The 18,437-nt window shown below is 45.1% G+C and overlaps 1 protein-coding gene across 8 annotated transcripts in view; it reads left to right on the top strand.

Moving 5' to 3' along the window:
- Window positions 1-4,341: 4,341 nt before the first annotated feature.
- Window positions 4,342-18,437, top strand: part of ATP9B (ATPase phospholipid transporting 9B (putative)) — a 237,325-nt gene continuing 223,229 nt past the window's right edge. For 6 of the 8 annotated variants that reach the window (XM_072817398.1, XM_072817319.1, XM_072817557.1 and 3 more), the window contains exon 1: window positions 4,342-4,548. In XM_072817398.1, the coding sequence (XP_072673499.1) occupies window positions 4,433-4,548 (116 nt within the window). In that variant the 5' untranslated portion in view covers window positions 4,342-4,432. Of the gene's footprint in view, window positions 4,549-4,975; window positions 5,227-18,437 lie in introns of those variants that run through there. The other 2 variants (XM_072817712.1, XM_072817484.1) reach the window with 2 other exon arrangements.

Raw genomic sequence — 18,437 nt, 5'->3', positions numbered from 1 at the left:
TTCTTCCTTGGCCCCACCGACTGTGCTGTGGACAGCAACCTTTTCATTTCTCCTGACGGCCTACCTAGCACACAGGATTCTGGCCTCCAGTCGGAGCCAGTCTGTCCACGGGGTCCCCCACATGGATGTGGAGGCAGAGCTTGTGGGGGCAATGTTCCCATAGGGGGTTCTCTCCCTTTCACCTCCATCCTTGCCCATGATGGAGACCAGGAAGAGAATAATTTTTGAAGCGATAAAGTAGCTCTCGTGTAGATACATACTGAGCACGTGCCAAAATTTCATCAACTTAGGAATCATGCAGAAGATCCAAGTAAGGCCTTAAGACAGCCTCAGAGAGTTTTTCAGGACCTGGAATTCATTGATGTCTGGATAAGCCTGCTGAGTTAGACATAAAAGTGGTTAATATCTAAAGGACAATAAGCTATATGCTTTGTTGTTATATTTTCTACCTGAACAGGAATTATTTGCTTCTCTACTGGTAAAAATCTTCAAACAAATGTGTAATTTCGCTAACTGACATCTAATAAATAGAATACATTCAGCTGAAAAAAGTACATGGTCCCAGTCTTCAGGTGGCCGGTGACCCTCAAGGACAAGAAATGCCATGCCAGCCTCCTTTCCCACATGTCCAAGTTCTGGCTGCCAGCATTCTCTTTCTAAAGCTCAGCGGGCCACTCTGGTCAAGAGGCTAACAACATGGCCTTTGGGGCCTGGGTTCGAGTTTTGGTGGTGCTAGCAGACCACTGTGACCCGTCTGCGTGAGGTAGGGACACTCACAGACCCCCTCCGAGGGCTGTGACTATGGCCGGTGATTGCATGGTCTGTAACTTCTATCCTCTCACTTCCCGCTTCTCCGGATGAGGCCTCTTAGACCTCGGCCATATCCTCGGATACAGTTTCCGGTCCTACTGACGTGACTTTCTACCGCTGCAGCCAGTATGCTTACACCTATGTAGGTAAACTGACCTTCAGGTGTAACTCTACCTTACTTGTTTGTTCCTTCTTCCATCCGTTCCTGCTTTAAAAACTCATTCCATGCCTTCCTGAAAGTGAATCAAGTATCCTCTGTCACTCCATTCCCCTCCAGTCACCTGTCATTATGCCTTCTCTCAGGATTCCTTCCGCGGTGGCGCTAGGGAGTGATGTCCCCATAGAAACACTGTGCACCTGCTCCCCGCCCCCCCACGCCCCCAGGTATTAGCAAGACAAGGGCCTCTGTAATTCCATCCTTGCAGCTTGAAAGTAGCCCTAGATAATACGCTGATAAAATAGCAGTGGTCATGTCTAAACAAACTATCTTTACCAAACAGTGGGAGGTAGATTTCACCTATGAGCAGTGTGCTGACCCCTGCTCTACACCCTCAGCCCCTCTGGGGGGTCTGGCTCCTGGGCTCCGCCTGGTTCCAGTTCCTCTTCCTGTCTCTTGGAGCCTGCAGGGGATAATGGTTTCCACTCCAGCCATCACAGGAAGGTCACCAAACTTCCGGGGTTTTTATTCCCACCCACACATCTGTAAGCAGTTCCTCAGCTAAGCGCTCTTTAGTGGAGTGCTGCCGCAGGCCAGCTAGCTCCTGCTCAGGTCACACACAGATGCCACTGTGTCCCGAGTTACAGCAGCAGTTTGCAGATGTGCCTCCTGGCCCAGGAGCACCTGCTGCAAGGAAGACACTCGGTCTAAGCTGTATCCCAACGTACCTATGGCTCACCTGGGCACAAAATGGGAATGAAGAATCTTGGCTAACCTAAACTAAACCAGCAATGGGAAAAGGAGCCAAGTGAGGCCAGGATTTGGAAAACAGGTTCGAGGGGATTTTACTTAAAGTGGGTAGGCTGTGAAAGAGAAATATCCAGCAAAGAGTGAGTTCATGAAGGAGGAGAGGCAGAGGGTTTGTCTCGTTATCATCCCACCCACTATGGGTTCTAGTTATCTAGCCAGAGGTAACCCTGTCCATTGTGAGGTGTAGTTGTCTACCTGGCGGTAACCGTGTCCGCTGTGGGGTGCGGTTGAGCACTTGGTATAACAATGTCAGCAGCTGAAAGAGGTGAGGAGCTGGGTCATAGCATCAGCTGCTGCAGGGAGTCTAAGGGAGAGAATGAGCCCACGTTCATTTTGCAAGCAAAGGTCACTCTGACAGTGATGTCCATAGAGTAGCCTGTGTATTCAAGCCACGTAAAATGCAGTGAAGTAGCAAAATGGCACCAGAAAGTTGGAGCAACTACTTAAGAATATTATCTTTTTAACAAATAAGTTTGTGTGTGTGTGTGTGTGTGACAGAGAGAGAGAGAGAGAGAGAGAGAGAGCGCGCACACACAAGCAGGGGGATTGGCAGGCAGAGTGAGAAGCAGACTCCTGGGTGACCACGAAGCCCGATGTGGGGCTCCATCCCAGGACCCTAAGATCATGACCTGAGCCTAAGGCAGACGCTTCACCAACTGAACCCCTGCATGTGTCCCACAAACAAGTTTTTAAGTTGAGAAAGTAATACATGAAAATATTTAGTTAAGATAAGTCTAGAATCTAGAAGTTTATGTTGAACGTGTTGCTCCAAATACATAGTCATACAACGGATGACATATTTATACAACGGATGTATAAATTAGGGAAGCAGGAAACAAAAAGAAACAGCAGCGCTTGAAAACACCAAAGTTATTGGACTAGAAACAGGGACGGGTGTGGCTCCAGTTGGCTGGCTTCTGCGGCTGGACGTTGGCCATGGGAGTCGGTGATGGGCTCACCCCTCGGGCTCCTACTCTATGCAGGAGGCTAACCTAAACAACCAAAGAAGCCCTGTTGCGGACGGCTGCTTAGAGGTTACCAGGTGGAAGATTAAGAGCATGAATACACAGACCCAAACCGAAGACCAAGAATGAATCCCACTGCCTGCAGACCCTGGATCGGACATGGTGTCCCTGCTACTGGAAGTGCTGACATGCCCTGTGGGGCCCAGTTCTGGGCTGAAGAGTGAGGAGATTGGGCACCGGGGGCCAGCATCTCCTGAGCACTGAAAATGTGCCCACAAACCTAAGTTCCAAGACATCTGAAGAAATCTGGTACTAAGAAAAACAATTCACAAGTCAAAAATCAAAACGTTTTCTTCTCCTTAACTTCAAGTAAGAAACAAAACAGGTAGAAATGAAATAGGAATAGGATAGGACAAAGGACTGACGAGAAATCTTCCAAATAAAAAAATGAATTCATTGAAATGAATACCTCAAACTATCTAAGACAAAACCCCCTCTAAGACTAAATTAATAAAGGCTGCTGCAGCCAGGGAGCCCTTCTGATGTCACTTTTATTTCAGGAGGAGTTCCAGGGTTTCTGAAGGCAAATTGTTTTATCAGGAGGAAGAGGAAGCATGGAACGTCTGGGGCTGCCTGTCGGGGGTGGGCAGCAGTTTGGGGACCTCCGAGAGGAATGCACGGTGGGAGCAGGCAGAGGCAGGTGTTCTGCAGGCGGCCGCACCTGAGATGCAGGTGTCTGCAAGCAGGCTGTCAGGAACCTTGCGGCAGGGCACCTGCAGGGACGGCACTGCCTGCCTGGGCCTTCCCAGCGCGGCAGCCAGCCCTACCTACCGCCCGCGCAGTGGACCCCGACCACAGCAGTGCGGGGACACAGCGGGGCCACCCCTTCTCCACCTGGTCGCTCTAAGAGCGCAGCGTGCAGGATGCGCTCACCCACCGTTTCCGTCACAGCTGAGGCTACAGGCCAGGCTTTTGGGGTCCTACCCATGCCTGGAGGAGGCGCCCCTCTGGGGTCCCCCTGACACCCGGCCGTGCTCTGGGTCAGAGGAAGGCCTGGGGGTCGCACCCGGGCGTGCCCTCGGGGTGAGAGGCGGGGAGTCCCGAGCACAGCCCCAAGCGACAGACGAATATACCACACTTGAACGCCTCTAGGGCCGGGAGCTCTCCGGAATTCGGGGCCACGGAAGGGAACTTTACTCCGTAGGCGGGGGACAAAGCAGACGCACCCACACGCCAGGAGGTCCCCGCGGCCTCGGGACGCACACCCGCCCCGCAGGCCCGAGAGACCTCCCGGCGCGCGCCGCACACGCATGCGCACACGCCCAGCACCGGGGGCGGGGCTGCCGGGAGACCCCGCCTTCGCGCGCGCGCAGGCCACGCGGTGACGCCTTCCGGCCCGGGCGCGCGGGGGGGCGGGGGGGGCCTCGGAGCGACACCGCCTCCGCTCGCGCCGGCGCCGCGCGGTGACGTCATTGGGCCCGGACGCGCTTCGGGGTCTCCTAACGCCGGCGCTTTCCGCGCCCTCCTTTTGCCGCACGCTGTCGTCATCAGGCCCCGACGCGCAGTGACGCGATCGGGCCCCGACGCTCGGGGGGCGGTGCCTCGGCCGGGCCGGAGCTGAGCTGAGAGGGCGGGGAAAGGCAGCGAATTGAGGTGGGGCGGGGAGGGGCGGAAAGGTCGCGGCCGGAACATGGCGGACCAGATCCCTCTCTACCCGGTTCGCAGCGCGGCGGCCGCGGCCAACCGCAAACGTGCGGCCTACTACAGCGCGGCGGGGCTCGGGCCCGGGGCCGAGCGGCCCAGCAGGTAACGACGGGGCCGACCTCCCTCCGCCCGCGGCGCCCGTCCCCCCGCGCCTTGTGCGGGTGGGGGCCGCGGCCGGGGGGCCCTTTGCCGGTGGGGGCCCCGCCGGGGAGGGGGCCGTGGCGGGGGCGGGGGCGGGGGCCGTGCCCGGGTCCCCGGGTCCCCGGGTCCCCGGCCAGCGGGTGTGTCCGCGCGCACAAAGCTTCCGACCCCGGTGCGCCTGGGCTCTGGAGAGCGTCCCCGCCGCGGGACAGGCTCCGCGACGGCGTGTCAGGGCCCGGCGGGGCCGCCCCCAGCTGTGTCCGGTCCGGGTGGGCCGTCAGACGCACGGGGACGCGCTGGGGGGCGGGGGCGGGGGCGGGGGCGGGGCGCGCCCCTGCGGACGGCGTGGGGGGCGGACGCGGCTGTGAGCCGTGCGGGAGCGCTTGCTGTCACCAGTGGAAGGGCGCGGGAACCGTGAGCGTGTCCGCTAAGTACACTTTACTTCATCGTGTGTTCACAAAGTATTTTGTGTCGACCAAAGTTTTTGCTTTTAGCCACGGGAAACGGAACTGTAGAAGGTTAAGTTGTCGGACGGTGCCAGGGTTTAGTCACGCGGTGGACGTCTCGTCCTCTACTTGGTTTCAGCTCACGTCCAACGTCTTTCTCGCCCAAGAAGACGACGACTGCATTTTGTAGACGGTAGTTACTAGAGAAAGTTATAAAAGGGAAATACTGTCTTCTACGATCAGTCGAAACTTTATTCCTGAGGAAGTGTAGAAGCAATTAACTTTTTAAAAAGATTGACTTCCTTGAATGAGGTGGGGGATTGGGAGGGGCAGATGCAGGGGAGGGGGGAGAATCTTCCGGGACCCCGCACAGCGAGGACCCCGTTGGGGCTCCACCTCTCCGCCTGATCTCATCCTGAGATCGCCCCCTGAGCCCAAGTCAGGAAGCAGTTGACTTTTACTGCATAAGAGGAAAAGCTACGTTTTTCGATAGCCAGTTGCTTCAGGGTTTGAGTTTTAGAGTAATGTTGTTCTGGGCTATTTGAGAAACTGAAACATAGAGTCCGAAAGTCTGTATTGTCATGTTTTAGAGCTCAATTGAATCTCGGCTCATTTGCTTACTAAACTGAAACCCCGTTTCCTGGATGTAAGATGGGGGGATAGTGTTTTTTTCCTGCAGGATGGTGAAGGGTTACAGGAGAACCTAGCAAGGTGCCTGTGTTTAGCGTTCGGCCAGAAGTACCATTTCTCTTTCTCTCCCTGGTGTTACCTATTTAGTAATTGTGTTAGTAATTCTCTGAGTGCTTGATTTTAGATCGTTATTTGGAAATACGCTACTTATTTCACAGTAGGTTTGCATCACGTTTTGCATCTCAGTTTTTGCTCCAGGTATTTTGAGGTTCTGTCATTTGGTACGGACACATTATGCATCCTTATGTCTTCTGGTGGATTGTCTCATATTACAGAACGTTCTTCTTTGTCTCTGGTCATTTTCTTTGCTCTGAAATCTGCTTTATTGTGGATTAACGTTTACTTGATGTTCTCTTTCAACCCATCTACGCTGAATTTGCAGTGAGTTTCTTTGTTGGATCCTGGTTTTCCATTATGCACTCTGTCAGTCCCTGCACTGGTGGATTTCAACTCTTTACATTTAAGTTAATTATTGCAACGTTAGAGTGTAGGTGCTATTTTATTATTTGTTTATTTCCTGTTTTTTTTTTTTTTTTTTCTGATTCTCATTCCTCTTCTGTTTCTCTTGCATTCCTTTAGATAATTTCAACTTTTCTTTTTGGATATTGCTACAGTATTTTTGAGTGCAGATCGTTGTATAGTTGTAGTATGTGCTCTAGTATACCTATGTGATTTATTACCAGGGGGTGTTGGGATTAGGATTTTAGGCTGTGCCCTAGAGTGTGTAAACATTATTTGCATTTTGGGCCTTTACCCATCTTCTCCCTCTACGCTTTGAATAGCGTGTCTTGAATATCAGATGGTATTACACTTCTTGTTTGAATCATCAAATATGGTTTATAAAGCTCATGATTATAGATTAGTCCATTGTATGTACCCGTGTTTTTACTCTTTCTGGTATTCTTCCTTCCTTGTACTCCAGGATTCTCGTTTTTCTCCATTCCTTTCTATTTGAAGTGCTTCCTGTAACCAGTCTTGAAATTTCTTCTTAGAATGTTTTTATATCTTCCTTCCTGAAGGATGATGGATTTATTGGCTCTAGAATTCCTGGTTGACAGTTCTCTGGTTAGCCTTGAAAACTTGTTACACGTCCATCTAGCCTTCATGATTTCTGATGAGAAGCTCACTGCTGCTGGAGTTGCTGTGCCCCTGTGGGTAATGTGCCATTTTCTCTGACTGCTTTCAAGTCTTTGTCTCTCATGTTTGCAAGTTTGATGGTGATGTATCTTGGTGTGGATTTCTTTCAGTTTATCTTAGTTGGTATTTAGTAAGCTTTTTTCATCTGTTGGGTTTTGTTTCACCAAAGTTAGGGAGTTTCGTCAAGTACTCTGGTCTTCACTGTCTTCTATTTCTCCTGCTGGTACTGGGATGATAGAAATGTTGGATCTTTTGCTAGTGTTACATGACTCTCTTAGGCTTTTACCCCCTAGTTTCTTTTGTTTGTATGAAGATTGTGTGAATTGTATTGATTTATTCTCAAATTCCCTAATTCTGCCCTTTGTCTTTTTTTTTTTTTTTTTTAAATTTTTATTTATTTATGATAGTCACACAGAGAGAGAGAGAGAGAGAGAGAGAGGCAGAGACACAGGCAGAGGGAGAAGCAGGCTCCATGCACTGGGAGCCCGACATGGGATTCGATCCTGGATCTCCAGGATCGCGCCCTGGGCCAAAGGCAGGCGCTAAACCACTGCGCCACAGGGATCCCTGCCCTTTGTCATCTTCACTCTTCTGTTGATCCCATGCAGTAGTGTTTTATTTTCACTAGTATATTTGTCAGTTTTATACTTTTTCTGTTTTTAAGAGAGTTCGTAATTGGTTGTTGAAGCATTTTTAAGTTTGCTGCTTAAAGTGATTGTCACATAATTCCCAGATCTGAGTTAATCTAAGTTGTGTGTGTGTGTTTTAAGATTTTATTTATTTATTCATGAGAGACAGAGAGAGAGAGGCAGAGACATAGGCAGAGGGAGAAGCAGGCTCTCTGCGGGGAACCTGATGTGGGACTCGATCCCAGGACCCCGGGGTTATGTTCTGAGCCAAAGGCAGATGTTCAGCCACTGGGCCACCCAGGTGTCTCAAGTTTTGGTGTCTTTTGATCTTCTTTTCTAACTCACACTGTTACTCTTCTGGTTCTTGGTATGACTGGTGGTTTTCTGTTTTATCCTGGACATTTTGTCTATTCTGGTTGGAGACTGTGGGTTCTGTTTATATCTTTTACTTTAGCAGGTGATCACCCTGTTTAGATTTAGCTTATAGATCCTGGCCTACATGTGTGGGCTGTGATTCCAGTGACAGTTTAACTTTGTGCTCAGAGTTTTGGTGTGCTTGGTTTATGTGTATGCTGGGACGTACTTGTATTCGCTTATACTGCTGAGAGGAAGGGGGGGGATTTCCCCAGGCCCAGTGCCTCTTGGTATGAGAAGGAGTGGTTAGTCTATGTGATGAAAAGGCCTGTTGATGGGCAGTGTTGTGGTTGTACGTGCTCTGCACGTGCCTGCTGGCTGTTGTGTGTGTTTGGCTAGGGGAGGAGTCTCAGCACCACTGTGGCCCAGTCCCTCTTGCTGGTGCCCCTTCTGCTCTGGTGTCTGGTGGCAGAGGAGGGGAGTTCAGGCCCTAAATAGAAGTGTATTCCTGGACTGGCTGCTTCTGAAGTAGGATTGTACTTGTTGGTGCTGCCTGGCTGCCCTCCTCGTGAGAGAGGGGCATCTCAGGCCCATGGGGACACAGGGGCTTTCTGAGGCTCTAACCTCCTGTTGTGGCAGGGTTCCTCAAACTGGTGTCACCCAGATGCACCAGTGTGCCCTGATGGGACAGGGGAGACTTTAGGTCTGTGGGGAAGGATACCATTTCCCACAGCATTTGTTGATCTCTCTTGCTGGTAGTGGTGGACTCTCGCTCCTTTCAGGGGAGGAATGATCTTTCTGGGCTGCCCTTTCTTGCTAGGTTGGGAATGCCAGGCCTATCTCCTTCCTTCTGTAGGGTGAGGGCATGTAGGGTGTCCTGCCACTGTGTCGTTTCTTCAGTCATAGGTCCTGGTTGTACCTGCTCTGCACGTGCCTGTTGGCCAGCCCAACCCTCTGCCTTTTACCTGCTGCCTTCTTACCACCTCCCAGAGCTCTCCTTTGCTTGGCTCTTTTATTTCCAAAGTTTATAGTTGGACTTAGGTAAGAGGAGCAGGGAGAGATTGTTCTTGCCTGGAATGTGCTTTAACATTATTTTGTGAAATTTGATCGTATTTTATCATAGTTACATATGGTAAAAGGCTTACAAGAAGATACTGTGCCTCCATACTCTGCTTATTCCTTCCTTCTGACCCCAGAGGCACTTATTTTGGATTCTTCTAGCTGTTTCTTTTTTCTTTTCTTTTCTTTCTTTTCTTTTTTTTTTTTTTTAGCTGTTTCTTCTGGTAGTTAAAATGTCCATATTTCAGTGGTTATATTCCTGACTTTGTCAACACCTAAAATTACTTTTTATCTTTTCTTTCTTTTTAATGATGTTTATTTATTAGAGGGAGAGAGAGAAAGAGAGAGAACAAGCGGGGGGAACAGCAGAGGCAGAGGGAAATGCAGAGCCTGACATGGTGCTCAATTCTAGGACCTGGGATCATGACCTGAGCTGAAGGCAGATGCTTAACCTACTGAGCCATCCAGGTGTGCCTAAAATTACTTTTCTTTAGAAGCTTTCCATGATCTCAATGCCAGCCAGGACAGAATTAGATGCTGTTTGGCTCCTAAAGATCCCTGTTCCCCTCAGCACAGATTGCACTTGACTGTAAATACTTATTTTCCATGAAAAGAATGACAGTGACTGTCAGCTTTTACCACAATACCTGGCCTCATGAGATGACATGGGAAGAGTTCCCTTGTCTCCTGCTTTCTGGAAGACAGTGAATAGAGTTGGTGTTAACTTCTTTAAGTGTTTGGTAGAATTTTCCAGTGAAACCATCTGGACCTAGAGATTTCTTTTTTTTGCTGTTTCAATTTACAAACTCAGTTTCTTTCATAGTTAACTAGGCTCTTCAAATGAGCCATTTCATATTGTATGAGTTATGATTGTGCTCTTGAGGAATTGATCCTTTTCAGGAAAGTTGCCATATTTATGTGTGTAGAGTTGTTTGTAGTATTCTCTTACTATCTTTTTGATGTTTCATTTAGATATTGGTGGTTTGTGCCTTCACTCTTTGTTGATCAGCTTGGTATTTTAAAGTCATCTTTTATTTTACATTTTTTTCCTATAGTTTTCTGTTTTCTTTTTTTTTTTTTTTAATTATTTTATTTTATTTATTTATGATAGGCACACAGTGAGAGAGAGAGAGAAGCAGAGACATAGGCAGAGGGAGAAGCAGGCTCCATGCATCGGGAGCCCGACGTGGGATTCGATCCCGGGTCTCCAGGTTCGCTCCCTGGGCCAAAGGCAGGCGCTAAACCGCTGCGCCACCCAGGGATCCCAGTTTTCTGTTTTCAATTTTATTAATTTCTGTGCTTTATTTTTCCCTCCTTTTTGTTTGCTTTAGGTTTATTTTTGTCTTTCAATTCTTGTTTCTTAGGGTAGGAGTTTAGACTATTGATTGATTGGAGACTTTTCCTCTTTTTAACATCAGCGTTTTGTGGTGTAAATTTCCCTCTTGGCACTGATTTATCTGTGTCCCACAAATTTTTGCATTTTGTTTTACTTTGAGACTTGCTTTTTGTTCCATGGATTATTTAGGAGCATGTATAGAAAATTTACTGCTACTTTTCTGTTACCAACTTCTAGTATGATTTCTTTATGGTTAAAGAGCATGTTTCATGTTATTTCATTTATTTTCATTTGGTGATTAGTTTTGTGACCAAGAATATGGTCTTTATTGGTAAGAATTCTAGGGCCCAAAAGAAAGTGTATTGTGTTTTCGTTGGATGAAGTATTCTGGAACGTTGACTAGATCCTGTTTTTTTTTTTCTTTTAAGGTTTTTTATTTATTTATTTATGAAAGACATACAGAGAGAGAGGCAGAGACACAGGCAGAGGGAGAAGCAGGCTCCATGCAGAGAGCCCGACATGGGACCGGATCCAGATCCCGGGTCTCCAGGATCATACCCTGGGCCGCAGGTAGCGCCAAACTGCTGCGCCACCAGGGCTGCCCCCTTTTAGTTATTCTTGCTAGTTTATGGTGTGGTTGTTCTCTTGGTTGTTGAGAGTGGTTTGGTTGTTAGAAGTCTCTAACTTCAATTGTGCATTTGTCTATTTTTCCTTTTAGTTTTATCAGTTTTTACTTCACATGTTTTGCCAATCTGTCATTTGGTGCAGACATGTTTGGGATTATTCTGTTTTGATAGGCTGACACTTTTATTATTAAATAATTTCCGTCTGTCTCTAATAATATTTTTGCTCTGGGCTTGGCTTTTTCTGACACTTATATAGCCACTCAGGCTTTCTTTTGATTAATGTTTGCCTGGCATATAATTTTCTATCCTTTTGCTTTCAGCCTACTTATATTTGAGGTGAGTTTCTTATAGTCAGCTTATAGTTGGCTTATGTTTTTTATCTACTCTGCCAATCTCTGTCTTATGATTTTATGTTTAGAACATTTAAGTTTGGTATAATGATTGGTAAGTTAGAGCTTATATCTGCCATTTTTGTTTTGATTGCCATGTTTTTTGTTTCTTTGTTTTCTTTTTCCTGTTTTTCTCTGGGTTATTTGAACATTTTTTAGAATTCCATTTTGATTTAACAGTGGTGTTCTTCCACTGTATCTCTTTGTATCTCTTATTTAGTGGCAGTTCCAGGTGTTACATTATGTGTATGTGACTCATCACAGTATTCTGGTGTTGATATTTTATAAGCGTTAATAAAGTGGGGAGTCCTTACCTCTTTACATCCCTGTACTGATCCCTACTGATGAAGTATTTCTCTTGTAAAGTTATGTATAAATTTGCATATGTAAAAGTATGTAAATATTTCTCTTACATCTGACTAGAGCTATAGATCAGACAGTGTTATGATTTTGGTCTCTCTCAAACATAACCTAGAAAACTGTATTGATTCATGTTTTCCCTATTTCTGTTCTCTTATTTCCAGAAGTTCCTGAATTTCTTACTGTATTATTTCTGTTCTAAGAATTCCTTGCTATTCTTTTAGTGTAGGTCTGCTGAAAATAAATTTTCTTAGTTTTCTTTTTTTTTTTTTTTTTTTTTTTAGTTTTCTTTCATCTTAGGAGGTCTTATTTTTCCTTCATTCCTGAAGGGTAATTTCACCAGATACACAATTTGAGGTTGACAGTTCTTTTTCTATTTTAGCACTTGGAAAATTATATTCCTTCTTTCTGGCCTCCATGATTTCTGATGAGAAATCTGATGTTCTTTGAATGTTTTCTTTTTTCCTTTGGCTATGATGTCATTTTTCATTACTTCCAAGCTTTTCTCTTGTCTTTAGTTCTCAGTAGTTTATTATGGGTCTTGGCATAGATTTCTTTGGGTTTATACTGTTTAGGGTTCACATAGCATATTGAATCTGCAAGTTTATATCTTTCATCTAGTTAGAAGTTTTCAGCCATTATTTGTCTAAATAATTTTCAAGCCCTATCCACTTTCATCTCTTCTAATACTGTCCCTGGAGACACCTTCTGAGATCTTTTCGTGTGTCTCTTACGGTCCTGAGTTTCTGCTCATTTGTTTTAAGTCCATTTTCTGTCCAGATTGGATGGTTTCTTTTGTTCACTCTTTAAGTTCATTGGCTTTTCCTTTGTTTCTTCTGCCTCTGAACCCTATCCATTAAGTTTCCAAATCTCTGCTAATGTATTTTTTAGTTGTAGAATTTCCATTTGATTCTTCTTTGTATTAGCTTTCTTTGCTGAAATAGCTGGTTTTTTGTTTTCATTTGCTTCAAGTATGTTTGTAATTGCCCATTGACACATTTTTATGATGAATGTTTTAGAATCTTTATCACATTTCAACATATGCATCTCTTTGATGTTGGCATCTGTTGATTATCTTTCCTTCAGAAGATGGAAAGTTGGAAGATGGAAGTTGGCTTGTGGTATAATGAGTACTTTTTGATTGTACCCTGGACATTTTGAGTATTATGCTATGAGGCTCTAGACTTAGTTCAAATCTTCTGTTTTATCAGGCCTCCTCTGACACCACTGGAACTGGGGACCAGAGGGTTGGGATGAAGTGACGCTGCCTTGTTACTGCCAGATGGGGTGAAAGCCAGGTTCCTTTTGACCCCTGGGAGAAGAGGGTGCCCCTTTACCACAGGGCAGAGATGGGGTCTGTGGTGCCCCTGGAGCTCTGCTAATGTCCCCTTGTCTGGAGATGGAGGAATGCCTGTTTATTGCAGCCCGTGGCTGCCTGCTGTATGGCCTTGAGACCCTTTACCTCTGGGTTCCTGTGACAGTGGTGGGGATGGGCAGGAGGGAAAGACTGTTCTTGGGGCTCTCTTTGGTTTTTGCCCTTGATTTTTTTCTGGCTGCTGACTCTCTAGTACATAATTTGGGGTAAATGAGGCAGAAGGAGCACGTTGGGAATTCACTGTTGTGTGACCTCTGGAGTCCGAGGTCCTTCCTAGTCTGCCTCCTCCTCTTCACCTTTCCCTGTGTCCTCTCCAGGATTATAGCTTTGTTGGCGGGGGTGGGGCATCCAGTCAGTGTTGCTCTGGAACTGGCAGGAAGGAGTCATTTACCTTTGTTCTGTTTTTGTCTTTCCTCATTTTATTTTAAAGTTACTCTTATTTATTTTTTCATTCACTAACAACTCTTTGGATACAGTTCACATACCATACAGGTCTCCCATTTAGAGTGTAAAATTCAGTGTTTTACTGTATTCACAGGAAAGTGCCGCCATCACCACAGTCAGTGTTGGAGGGTTTTCTTCACCTCTGAAAGAGACCTGGCGCCCTGTTATTACCACCTCCACCTCATCTCCATAAGTGTTCTTATTGCAGTCAGATGTACTTGATAAAGCTAACTGTTTTTAAGTGTATTTTTGACTTTTAACAGATCTCTTTAATTTCAGAGTTCAGAACTGTAAGGTTTTATATCAAAATTAGGCTTTTCTAAGTATTTCTGTTTTGGGAAATGTATGTTATACATTAGAATGCAGCTAAAAAATAGATTAGATATAAACAATGCAAATACAGTCTTGTATTTCCAAGGACAAAAGTTTATGTTACGAGGTCTTTTTCCTTCACATTGACTATTGAAAGCTAATTAGTTGTTAGAAAAACAGCTTTGATACGGGCTTTTCTTGCTTTGTGAGCTTTATTTACTTATTTTTAAGATTTTATTTATTTATTCATGACACACACACACAGAGAGGCAGAGACACAGGCAGAGGGAGAAACAGGCTCCATGCAGGGAGCCTGACTGTGGGACTCAATCCTGGGTCTCCAAGATCCCACCCTGGCCTGAAGGCGGTGCTAAACCGCTGAGCCACCTGGGCTGCCCTGCTTTGTGAGCTTTAAAAGGCTTTTTCCTTGACCATATAAAAATGTCATTTTGTGCTTATAATGTATAATGAATTGTAGTAATGTATTTTAAAGATTCTCAGGTTTTCCTTGGGGTGAAATTATTTTTATTTCATTATAATCATACCAGTTTAGTGCACAATATACTTAAAATATAGTGATTGTAATTTGTTACAACTTGTATAAAATTGTTCATCATTGGGTTTGTACTATGAAAATTTCAATGGGCTGAATTAGATACGATGTGAGTGTGGTTAATACATGAGGATGTTCTTGTATTTTTGCAATGGGAGAGGCTGGTGATTTTATTTATTTATTTATTTTAGAAGTTATTAGGTGAGTGAAATACTGTGTCCCATACATAGTATTTAACAGTTCGGTAAGAATGTAATTACTTGTTAAAATCCTTTCTATAAACTAATGTGAGGCATTGCTTTTCTTCTTGCATTGTGTATAGTTGAGTAAAAGTAAGATATTTGTTAACTTGATATTTTTCATTTCTGACTTTTAAATGGTACCTATGTCATTCAAATTATCTTCACAGTTGAAGGAAGAATGAATGAACCTGGACATATTTTGTTTATCCACGTCTGTTAGTACCTTTTCTTTGCTTCTCATTGCAGTATGGCTTTTGGCCCTGCCTAGAGCCATTTGCAGTATTATAATAGTTAAACTTTAGTGTTTGAAAAGAGATTCATGCTGAGAACAGATGGCTATTGTCTGATTATCTCTAAAATATTAGTGTGTTTCTTGATAGAGGCAAAACAAATTTTTTTTAATGCTGGTTTTCTCATTCTAAGTATCTATATACAATTTTCCCTGAGTCTTAAAAATTTTACAACTGTGATGATGATCTAAAAAATACCTTACTGGTTGTAAAGATGAAACTTCTTCTTTTCTGTGATGATTCACAACTGAAAAGGTTTTTCCAAATACGGAATGATTCTTAAGATGGCATTTATCAAAGCGCCCAGGCCCAGGATTCCTTGGAATCAGAGATATGTTTTTAAGGATCTGTAGTTAAGTTTGTGAAATTCTTTAAACCTGCCAGAATAGAAATGTTTTACTTCATTTTCTACAACTGACAGTATTAGGATGAAGATAGATTTGGTGATTGTGAACATCACGGTTTTAGGGAACTGGATGGAGTATGTGTCCTGAGCTGATTGACCCACTTATCTTCAAATTTCTGGATTGGCATTTATATAATATTAGATCTTGTACCATTAATTCTCATTTAGAAGTTTATTTCAATTTATGTGTAGTATTGGCGTAATTTCTTATGTCAAGAAATTGGTACTGAGGTTTCTGACAGAACATCGTGGAAGAGGAGTCAGCTGCTCCGAGGTTACTGTGTACATGGTTCGTGTGGGGACATCTCTGGGTGTGAGGGGCTGACTGGTTCTGGCCCTTGCTTGTTTTTATTGCTAAGGTCAAGGCATGCTTTTCAGGCACCGTTCCTTTACTTTTTCTCCTCCTCCTCCTCCTCCGCCTCCTCCTCCTCCTTTCTTCTTCTTCTTCCTTCTTCCTCCTCCTCCTCCTCCTCCTCCTCCTCCTCCTTCTTCCTCCTCCTCCTCCTCCCCCTCCTCCCTCCTCCTCCTCCTCCTCCTTCCTCCTCCTCCTCCTCCTCCTCCTCCTTCTTCTTCTTTTTTAAACTATTCTGCTGTTTATCTCCTCTGCTGCTGTAGGAAAGGAAGAGTCCCAATTTCCCAGTAGTTATACAGTTCTGCTTTTTTTTTTTTTTAAGATTTTTTTTATTCATGAGAGACAGAGAGAGAGAGAGAGAGAGAGAGAGGCAGAGACACAGGCAGAGGGAGAAACCGGCTGCATGCAGGGAGCACAATGTGGGACTCGATCCTGGGACTCCAGGATCACGTACTGGGCTGAAGGCAGGCGCTAAACCGCTGAGCCACCCAGGGATCCCCGGTTCTGCTGCTTATTAATGACTCATCAGTGACACACTTGAACTTGGAAGCAGTATTTGATGAAGGAAACATACACATTTCTTTATAGCACTTTGTTGCTTTGTTTTTCTACTTTACTAACATGCAGGCAAAAGGAGGCAGTGTTTACTTTTCTTAAAGAAAGTTTAAGCTGTAGGCATATTTTAAATGGTTTCTCCCTTTACTATATCAGTTGCCTTCTCAGAAATGTTCCTCATCAAAATGGAAACAATAAGGCTGTTAGATACTTAATGTGAGTTTAAGCTAGTTATTGTATTGACCTACTTTTACTTTTACTTTTACTTAGATACACGTAAATTATGCACCTTCTAGTACTTGAGTGTTTTGTTGAAAGTTCCTAATTTTTCTAAACCTTTGGCAGCAGCAAGAGAGCTGTCTCCATTTCTTAGCATGGCAGTACTCTTGGGTTTGGTATCATCTGTTCTGTCATCTTTGTTCACATTGTTTTTATTCGTTTTAAAAATATGTTTCCAGAATTATACTTAATTGCTGGAAACGTTGATTTTTCTTGAGTGACAAACCAATTAAGTGTGTATGACACTAGGCAACAAAGACACTTAAGATTTTCTGCTTATCCTGTCTCTGAAAAAATCCATTATTCATCATCTTATTGTTTTTAAATACTGAGGTAAAATTTTCAATACAATAGGAAAATTGCTTTGGAAATGGAATAAATTGCTTGCCAGTTCAAAGGCTCCATCTCTGAAGTGGAGGTTACTAAACATGATGTTGCTTATGTTCATTTTCTTTCAAATGCTTTTTACTACTTTTCTAGCATTAAACTTGATAAGATTGTGACTTTTGCTAAAATGCAACACAATCGCAGAAAGAACTTAATGAAGAAGACTAAAAAATCTCATTTTGTATACTATATTATAATACATTTAAGTGGCGTTTTGAATTTTAATTGCATTTTGTATAAATATTCATTTTGTAGTTGACTTTTAAAAGAAATGATTTTATGCACAGAATTAGAAAAAGGGAATTTTTCTGAGGAAACCTACTGACTCTGTTTTCGGCCTCCTACTTCACAGATGAGAGGACCCTTTGCCTGAGCGTCTAAAATGATGAGTCCCTTGTTGTGGGGGTGTTATGTGCTGGTGTCAGCGGTCCCTGGAATCAGTGAGCCCTGGGAGCTAGTGCGGCAGCAAGGGCAGGGGCCGCCGCTCTTCTCCTTGTGGTCACTGCTGTCAGCGACAGTGTAGTGGTCAGACACGTGTGACCGAGACTAATCATTGGTATCACAGTCTTTGTGCTTTTTTGGGCGGACTCCTGTGCAGCACAGCACAGTCAGCAATGGTCGTCTTTGTAGATTCATTTTTGTATACATTCTTCATGTTTTCAAATATTTGTGTTTGCATGGGATAATTAGAACCTGTGGTGAAAGTTTACTCACATGACCAAAAAAAGGACTTTCGATGCATTTTCAAAAGCCATTCTCCAGAAAAGTTGTTCCCACACTGTTACAAGCCATTACGAGTGCCCACTTATCCAAGACTGTTTAGAATGCTAACTGTTAAGAATTCCTTTTTTCGGTTGTTTTAATTTGCAGGTGGTAAAAGTTCTTTTGAAAACAAAAATGATTCCTAGCTTTAAAACCTTCCGAGTGACTTCCCTTTCCACTGAGAATTAGGGAGAGTCCTTCCACTGGCTGCCCTGCCCTCGGGCCCCACTCGGCAGCCTCCTCAGCTGCCTCCGGGGCTCGCCCGCTCCAGCTGGCTGGCTTCCCCGCAGCCCCTCGGGGTCTCCCCAGACCTTCTGTGCCTCTGTCTCTTCTTGAGACCCAGCTGCCTCTGGCCTCACACCTTTGCCGGGGCCTCCGCTGCCTGTCTCCCTCTGCATGCAGCCCACCCGCTCTGTGTTGGCGCTGACGGTCCCAGGGCTCTGTGGGCCTCCTGCCCCATCCCCGCCACCCCGCCGCCCTGGTGGGCGCTGGCTCGGGGCATCCCTTTGGCGGTGGGTTCCCAGGCTGGCGTCCCTGACGAGGCCGTGCGTGATGCTGTGCATGCAGCTGTAGGTCCCTTTGTCATGGATTATCTTTGCTCTTCCATCATTCCGTCATGTTTGCTTTATAAAAATTGTATTTGTAAGAACTGTTCATGAGATGTTGTTTTCTTGTCACGCGCTGTAACATTTCCCCCAGTGTCTCCTTTGCTCTGAGCGGGGTGCCTGGCTGTAGCAGGCTCTGCATCCCCCAGCCCCCATTTCGAGGCACTGTCTCCTCAGACGTTCTTTCTCCTAGTGTCTGCTGTCTGATCTCACCCACACACCAGCTCCCCCAGGGATCAGACTTCTGCCTGAGTGTGCCGAG

This window comes from Canis lupus, chromosome 1 (genome assembly GCF_048164855.1).
Source record: "Canis lupus baileyi chromosome 1, mCanLup2.hap1, whole genome shotgun sequence".
Taxonomy (NCBI): Eukaryota; Metazoa; Chordata; class Mammalia; order Carnivora; family Canidae; genus Canis; species Canis lupus.
Note: the sequence above shows the minus strand (reverse complement) of the source record. Positions and strands in the feature narration are given on the sequence as shown.